General features: G+C 43.9%; 1 protein-coding gene across 1 annotated transcript; it reads left to right on the top strand.

The window, feature by feature from the left end:
- Nucleotides 1-274: 274 nt before the first annotated feature.
- RAB19 (RAB19, member RAS oncogene family) lies at nt 275-7131 on the top strand. The gene is made up of 3 exons (XM_050914386.1): nt 275-495; nt 1388-1571; nt 3949-7131. The coding sequence occupies exons 1-3, from the start codon at nt 301-303 to the stop codon at nt 4212-4214; spliced, it is 645 nt and encodes a 214-aa protein (XP_050770343.1). The 5' UTR covers nt 275-300; the 3' UTR covers nt 4215-7131.
- The last annotated feature ends 1867 nt before the right edge of the window (nt 7132-8998 follow it).

The raw sequence follows: 8998 nt of genomic DNA, 5'->3' as shown, positions 1-8998 counted from the left end.
CCCTTGCCCGCCTCCCGCCTCGCAGGGGAGGGGGAGCGAGCGGCGCCGGCACGGCTCCCCCAGCTGTAGGCCGCGGGGCAGGGCAGGCGGAGGAAGAGGAGGAGCAGGACTACATTTCCCGCCTGCCCCCAGAGGGCCGGGGCGGGTACAAAGCGGGCGCTACCTGTCCTGGCGAGTGAGTGCTAACAGGTGAGCGGGCGGCTGGTCGGGACAGGGGCTCCTTCCCCGGGCTGCCGTGAGCTGGGCCGGGGCGGCGGCTCCTCCTCACCGCCGCCGCCGCAGACCCGCCCGGGAGCCGCGATGCCTTTCTCCAGCTCCGGGGCGGACGATGCCTTCGACTACCTCTTCAAGATCATCCTGATCGGGGACTCCAACGTAGGGAAGACCTGCGTGGTGCACCGCTTCAAGACGGGGCAGTACAACGAGAAGCAGCAGAACACCATCGGCGTCGACTTCACTGTGCGCTCGATGGACATCGACGGCAAGAAAGTGAAGGTCGGTGGCCGGAGCGAGCCCAAGCCGCTCAGTGAGCAGCACCTGCTCGCCATTACCGCGTCGCCGTTCCCATGCGGGTGCTAGGGGAGTGGTGGGGTGCACGGCGTCTCCTGCTCAGCCCTGCTGAAGGCAGCAGGCAAAATCTGGCTGCCTTTCTGACCAGGGGTGTTTCCGAGGGGAGCTTTCCCTCAGGAGGATGCCCCGGGGGAGGCAGTCACCCTAATTTGGGTACATACTCGCTCTCGTGGCTTCTCTGGATCTACCTGTGGAGAGGGCTTGCACTTTGCCTGCAGGGAGTTCTTTGAAAGCCGGCTCTGGTTTGGAGGGGGTGTCTCTTCCCTCCTTCAGAGATGTGGAGGTTTGAGCTGCGTCACTGAGGAAGGAAAACCCTCTAGTTTGCAAAGGCTCGGCTTTGATGTGTGCTTGATTTGAGGGAAGATGAAGACTCCCCTTGTAAGACAAACACTAGAAGAAATTTGTTTGTTAGAACTTACTTCTGTGCACAGATGAAAGTTCAGATGCCTGCCCTTTATATAGCTTTGCTCTGCCTGGCCCTGCATCAGGGCTTCTTAGCTCTTCTTCCTTTCCTATTAAAAGGCTGTAATGCTCTGTCTCTTTTATTACAGTTGTTGCAACTGGGTTTCTTGGCCTCTTTGCAAAGCTGGGTCTACCCTTGCAGCTTTCTCTTTGGTCTGTGTAGATTGTCTTTACAGATGTAAATGTCTCTTCAGATCTGGAGAGGACAAAGCTGGACTGTGGTGTAGTAGAGTGAGCTGGGACAGGTCTAGCTGCCTTCTAGACAAGGGGTTTCAAAAGCGTAGATGCTGATGGCAAACAACACCTAGGAAGCGGCATTTGCTGGTCTTTACAACTTCTATCCTTTCTCTTACAGATCCAAGTGTGGGACACAGCTGGTCAAGAACGCTTCCGGACAATAACCCAGTCTTATTACAGGAGTGCCCATGGGGCCATCCTTGCCTATGACCTTACTAGGAGGTCCACATTTGAATCCATTCCTCACTGGATTCACGAAATTGAAAAGTATGGTGCTGCAAACTTGGTCATGATGTTAATTGGTAGGAATCTAATTTTAAATATTATGTTATGTAGCTTTTTTAATATGTATATAAAATCTCCCTCACCTTCCCCCACTACTTAAAGCATCTATAAACTATGCATTACAGAAGAATGCAGTTTTAATTAAAAGAGATCAGAAAGTGTATCAATTTGGCCTAAGCTTAAAAAATGAGAAAAGTCACAGCCTGGTACTGACAGAACCAAGCCTATTGCAGACAGTGAAACCTTTTTACTTGTTCCTTTCCTGCTGGAATAATGCAACAACCTTGCTGCTAGTCTAGCAAGCAGGGACAACCTTATTGAAGTTAGAACTGCAGTAAGTCTGACCCTGTACTCCTGATGCACGGGAGTTTAGCAGCTCAATAATTCAACACGAAGGGAAATGCACAGAGCAACGCAACACAACTCCTTGTTCTCATCTTTCCTCTCTGTTCTTTTGATATGCACGCGTATTGCTCTGTAATGGGACTCCGATCAGGTAAGACAGTAGATGGGGACATGGCTTTTGCAGAGCATGAAGTAGTCTGCTTGCATTCCTCCTCCTCCACATTTGTTCCACTAGCATTCAGGAAACTTTGCCTCTTGAGGAAAGGAATGGGTAGAAATTGCTGAGAATGGCGCTGGTAGGAAGCAGTGTGGTTCTTTCCCTTTGCGTTTCAGGTTGTTATTGCTCTTCCCTCCCCCAAGGAAGAAGCTGCAAATGAGAGAACTGGTGTAGTAAAATGACAGAGCCTTTATTTACATTCCACTGCTTCTGCCTGTCCCACTGTGGCACTGTGCCTAGAGCGACGCATGCAGCCGCAGCAGCCCAAACTGGCTCTTGAGGATAGGCAGCATTGAGGCCCACAGTGCAGCAGGCATGGGACCTAAGCTTCTGCTTGTGCTCCTAGCGAATTACTTACTTCTGCTGTCGTGGTTCTTCCTGTTCTTCCTCTGAAGAAACAAACAACAAATTCTGACCTGCATGTAACTGCAGTGCTTGGAATGAGTAAGGGGCGGGGAAATCCACTAAACTTTGGTAGGGTTTTTCCAACTTTTCTCATGAATCTAAAGAACAAGACTTATCTGTATGTGTGGTAGGGGCTGGTGGTGGTTGTTGTTGGGTTTTTTTAAGAAAGAAGTTCTGAAATTGGTAAAAATAAAGCTTTTGTCAAGGATCCAGCTTGGTGCTTTCTTCCAAAGCTGGTGCTGTTTGCTTTACTTACTTTGGCAGGAAGTCTTTGTACATTTAATTACACGTAGTCGTGTTATACACATTTCTAGCATGAGGTTAAGAAGTCTAACTTTCCCATCTGGAATTGAAGGAGGAAAGAGGGGGGTCTCTTTTTAAGAAGGCAAATAATCCTCAAGCAAGGTGGTTTTGGGGGGGGTTGTGGCTTTCTTTTGTGGGGTGGGTTTTTTTTTTTCCTTTTTAGAAAAACTGAAAGGGACTTAATGGGAGGGGAGTTGGCTTATATATGCTTCACATTCAAGATCTGAATTTGATGAAGGGTTGTCTTGAAACTATGAATGTAGGCTTCAGCCAGGTACTGCATGTACCAGAACTGATGGTAATTCCACATGTGCTAAAACTACTTAAATACACAAAGGTATTTTATCTGACGTGTTTCATGACTTCTGACAGATTTTGACTAAACTGCTTCAAGTGGAAGTTTAATCTCTATGTGCAGAAACTTCTTAAGTATACATTTTAAGCATTAAGGTAGCTGGTATGAATTCCTGTCTTTTTTTGACATCATCTTAAAATGACTGACTTATATAAATAGGTTATGTTAAAATCTGATTAACAGTTGAGCAGGTTCTTCCTGGGTTTTAGTGGGGTTTTTTTGGAGGAGATCTCCTTTAGACTGACAACATTCCAGATCTTCAGAGCTGAGCATCCACTTTGAGATGTGTCAAGGTAGCTTGACAATAGCATAACACATGTGGCTTCCACTGAAGGTTGAGCAAGGAATAAACCTTTATGGAACATTGCTTTGGTTTACTGTGTGCAATAGCTATAGCTACAAGATTTCTATTTTTTTTTTTAAATATTTAACTTAAATGCTACTTAATGTTTAAAAACACTAGGGAATAGGGACCAACAGTCGCTTCCAAATAATCCTCTGGCACCACTACCTACAGCAAGTAATTAGATGAACACAGGTTTTTAGTTTTTGTTTGGATTTTAACTCCTTTGATATCGTCATATGATTAGCTGCAGTTTTGATTCACATTCTATGTTTGTGGCTCTGATGTGCTTGCATCTTGTTTTTTCTAGTAACTCTTATTCCTAACATAAATCTATTGTTTAATAAAATTGAATTAATGTATTGCATTTAAAGATGAATTTTTGAGAGACTAAATTATTGAATTATCTATTTGCCTTCTTTTAAGGGAACAAATCAGATTCACTGGATAAGCGCCAAGTCCTGTTTGAAGATGCCTGCACACTGGCAGAGAAGCATGGGCTCTTAGCTGTACTGGAGACATCAGCAAAAGAAGCTCAAAACATAGAAGAGGTGTTCACATTAATGGCTAAGGAGCTAATAGCCCGAAATACCTTACAGCTTCATGGAGAGAACCCTCCGAACAGCATCTATCTTGATTCCAGGCCAGTGATTGCCAGTCCGAGCGTGGAGAAGACCCAGTGCCTCTGTTGAAGAGAGATTTCAGGAAGAACTTGGAAGTCGTCATTCTTCTGAGGCTGTTTGATTTCATTTTATTCAATCGATGAAAGTGTGCTCTGTGGCCTCAAGCCATCTCTCTTGGTATCTCTGCCTTGCAGTTTGGCTTGTAAGTATCTTCAGAGATTGTTGTTGCTGTTGGTAGCACAGGTTGCTTTGAACATGGCAGCTGATACTTTAACATGAACTTCTGAGCTGAGAGGACTCAGGAAGCTGCCAGCCCTTGCCTTAACCAAAGAGAACTGTAAAAAATATTGCCTTTAATTATATCCTTAAATGATTTTCTGGCTGTGTCAGAAGATAAATTTGCACCAGAGCTCTGCATTGATTTGACCCTTCCAAGCTATGTTGTTTGTTCTAGTGCAAGCACTTTACTCTTTGCCAGTAGCTTTAAAAAGTCTGACGCATGCTTGGACAGCACTAACCCACTGCTGCTTAAACTTTCATTTAGGGGCAGGCCTGATGTCAGGCATGTCTCCACCCATCCCAAGGAACTTAAATAACATTTGTGAAAGAGTACATGATTTCACATCTGTACCGACTTCCTCACCAGGCAAACCTGGAGACATCCCTGGGGTTTCATAGCAGGCAGAATATGATACACTAGGGTCCCAACCTTCTTCCTGGGGTGAGAAAAGCTGTCTTTCACTTTGCTCTCTAATTGTAAGAATTGTCTGTATAAGATCTCTCTCTTGCTACATAGACTTGCTAGGAGTAGTGAAGCTTCCAAGGCACCAGTAATGGCCTAAATCAATGCTGGGGTAAAAGGATTTTTTTTTTTTTAATCCCTCTCCCTGCCTCTTGTCTTGCTTTTGATGTGCTGATTTTCATCAAAAGCCTTCTGTAGTTTGTGTGATGGGCAGCTTGAGAGTATGCCTGTAGATTTTTTTTTCAAGGTAGCGTGAAGAAGGGATTCAAGCTCCTGTAAAACTCAGCAGGGGGTAAGATAGTTTAATTATGTAACCTCACCTTAGAGCAGTAAGGGAATGGTATGGGGTGTACCAGAAAGCTACCCCTAGGCAAGTATATATGCTGCTGCGATGGAGACTGAACATCTTGGTATCAATAGAAGGTTTTGTATTGCTCCTCCCAAATGCAAGCTCTGCTATTGGGGGCTCACTTCTTCTATGTACTGGAACTGAATGAAGGGTTTGGGTTTTTGTTTGGGTTTTTTTTTCCAGTAGATGGAAACAGGGAAGGAGAGGGAGGAAAGAAATATTATGCGGAGGAGGTTTTTTGACTGCAGTCCACATGTACCAAAGTGCATCACTTAGCTTAACAGTAACTATGAACTGGAACTCAAACTCTGTAATGATAAAATACAGTCTGAGTCACATGCAAAGAAGCCCTGGGAAGGCTGGTATGCTGCTAGCTTACCAGATGGCAGCCTACCCATGTTTCACAAGTTCTTGAAAAACAGGGAAAAATACGTAGCAAATATTTCTGGAAAATCTTGAGAAGCACAAAAAAATAAAGCAGAATGAATCATTGATTTATAGTCTGGCAAGTATTTCTAATATTATTAATGCTTCCTCTGGCCAGGTTCTTAGCTATCACATGCAAAGAGCAGGGGTTAATTCAGGTATGTGTAAACTCAGGGAGAAATCTTCAATGCTAGCCTTTGCTATAGCCTGCTGTGGAGAAAGCACTATCTTCTTCAGACATCCTCTTCCTGATGTTTACTTTTTCAATCTTAATTTCATCTTGATTTGGTGGTAGCCTAGTAGTTGCATTTCAGTTTGCATATTTAAGCAACAGTAAACACCTAACCTTCCAAAGTAGCTGAACAAGTAGCAATCCAGCTTCCAAACAACTAGTTTCTACACCTCTTGTCACTAGGAAAACAGCCAAATGTAAATCTAGTAGTCTTGTGTGTTTCAAATCCAAACTACTCCTGGTAGTAGTTTGTAGTGTAGCAGTTTTTACTTTTTAGTATCCACACTTTGGATAGCCAAACTGCTAGCCAACTTTGTTCTATTTCAGACATACCAGAGATAGTATTTGCAGCAAATACTAATCTTCCAGGAGACCTTAAAAGCATTATGTTCATCTCCAGTTACACTCCTTCATTAGCCGAGAATTAGAGGAAGGATCTTACCAGCAGAGTATTAACCTTTGTATGGTTCGTTGGGTTTACTGCCTTAATTAGAGATTACTGTATGAAGTGATTTTGCTTACCCTCAGTACGGAGATGTCTGTAGGCTGATGCTCCCTTAACTGCCCAGCACTGCCAGGTTACAGGGCCCTTGCCATTCTCTTCCCGCACACATGGAGCTACTTGCAAAGTCTGTCCTTCCTTGGCAGAAAGCTGTGCAACACGGGATCAGGGAGAACAGGCTTGTCATTGTGCTTTGAGCTGCACTGTTCCCTTTCCTTTAACAGGTGTAACAGGCTCCTTGCTACTCTTTCAAGAAACTAGTCTTAAATACCTACCTGTTGTGCAACTAAGCCAGGAGTGTGACCTCTTTTGGTTGGTTCTGTTTGGCATCTTCCACAAGCCCTTTGGGCAGTTATACTGAATGGTTTCCATAGGGTCACTTCTTAAGCTGTCGTCATGTGAATGAAGAGCGAGCTGCAGCGGTTGCTAACAAGAAGGTTCTTCAGAGTGTCTATTAGTAGACAGTATTATTCATGAGGTAATACATGAAGAAAGCTATAAACTTAAAAAAATCCCTTTATTATAGCATGTTATTCTAGACTAAGATAGCAACCACTAGATTAAAAACCAAGCACAGTGTAACTTCTGCAGTTGTGCCTTTCCCCATCACAGAGCAGATGGAAGCATGTGGCTATGACAATGCAAGTAGCATTAACTGCTATGGAACCTTATATTAATGTGTTTGTTCCCCCAGCATCATATGCAAATTCAATGTGCTTCTTGACAGCATCATTAATGCACTTGTAGCTTATTGTAATGTTGTTTACAATGCTATTCCAAAAACTACTACTGTCCCACAGTTTTAAGAGCTGCATATCCAGCTTGAAGATGAGCTTATTTGTTAAACTTTTATCTACTTGGAAGAAGTATTTAAATCTTAGCTGTGACACATTACTTGCATTGATATCACAGCCATGCCAGGTGAGACCGAAGCAGCACGCAACAGGGTAACAAAAAACCTAGAAGTACTTTAAAATGGAGCAAACTGACACCTCCCAGAAGCCGGCTGGCTTAAAAGCAAACATAACTGCAACCCAGTGATATGGAAGGCACATGGCACTGCCTGTGTGGGCAAGCTTTTCTTCGTACATAGGGGTCAGGCTCTTAACAACAAAAGCTGAGGTTCTTATCTAATCATTCCAGTTAATGTTTAAGTATAGTTGGAAAGGAGACAAAGAAAGCAATTTTCAGGCCCTGAACAGAGATAGAGAGCTCTATCCTGCAGCCTCCTTTCAGGAAGGAGATGCATGCCTGGGCTTTTGGACAGGGAACTGAAGCTGAAGCTTCCCCCAGCCAGGTGAGTGCTCTAACCACAGCACTGTTTAGAGGTGCCCCTTCCCAGCCGTGGGCTGCCAAGAGGCAGACTTTTATGTATCTCAGTTCCCAGAACATCACATTTGGCTGTGGGCAGGGGGGCTTTAATACTCATTGCTCAGTGTACTGACTCCTGATGCCATTTTCGGGCACCTCTCAAGCAAGCGTGTTAAGGACTGGAATTACAACAGGCAATGCTGGGATATCAGAGTCCTTTGAGAGTAGTTTTAGACAGGCCGAGAGCCCCTTTAACCTAAGGGTACTTCAACTTTTACTATGAACTGGCAGTTTGAGAGAGGTAGGGCTTTTTAAAGTCTTTTAAAGCACTTTTTCCTAGTGCTGTTATTCTAAAAATCAACCTTAACTCAGCTGCCTGCCCAGGCTCTGTCTATGCAATTACATCAAGCTGTTGCCAAACAGGTGTTGACTCTGGCTTGACTGCAAGTGACAAATAGCATAACCCATGGGTAACAGCAGGAAGTAGGGGCAGAAGTTTAGCACATTTGCAACCCACATTTCCTTGCTACAGCTGTGTCCATGAACATCACTGCTTATTACAGTTTTCACTGGCAAGTCTGTAGTTTTGCTTACCTGAAGCAAAGCTCACCACAACTACAGTTTAATAATGCCTCTCTAATGCTAGCACCAAACCGACTTCGTAGCAACTTTGTAGTACAGTCCTGTACTGTATCTCAGTCCTAAGGGACTACATGTGGATTCCCTCTTGTTTTAAGCTGCTGCAGCATTAGTAATTCCATCTATACAAGTTTTGTTCCAAACATGAGACACCCCATACCTCATGGTATCTATTTTGTACCTGCTGTAGCAGGAAAGAGTTACTTTGTATTTCATTAAATGAACCAGGCATCCCCTCAGCAAGATTACAATACACCTCAGGCTACAATTGGGAAGAGCTGTGCTATCAAGATTTGAACTAAAGCAGCAGAGGTTGTAAGAAGTACTCTGCTTGTATGATCACATTCAGACCAATTAGCATGGGCAGCAGACACTTATTTTGCACTTACCACAAGATGCAAAATTTTATATCAAACCATACGTATATATTCTTGCACAGGGAGTAAAGTCAAGGCACGTCAAGTGAGAGCACACACCTTTTTCTAAAGATTTTTGTTTTGAAAACAAGATTTTGCTGGTGGAAGTTTATGGAATCTTTATACCTTTTTCATCTCGGCACTACTCTCATTGGCCTCTTCAGTTTCTGTACCTTAGGTATTTGCTTAAAGAAAATGTAGCACAGCCTAAGTCATCACCCTCCATATTTTTACAT

Source organism: Gymnogyps californianus, chromosome 1 (genome assembly GCF_018139145.2).
Source record: "Gymnogyps californianus isolate 813 chromosome 1, ASM1813914v2, whole genome shotgun sequence".
NCBI lineage: Eukaryota > Metazoa > Chordata > Aves > Accipitriformes > Cathartidae > Gymnogyps > Gymnogyps californianus.
The sequence above is the reverse complement of the archived record's forward strand: the minus strand, read 5'-3'. Positions and strand labels throughout refer to the sequence as shown.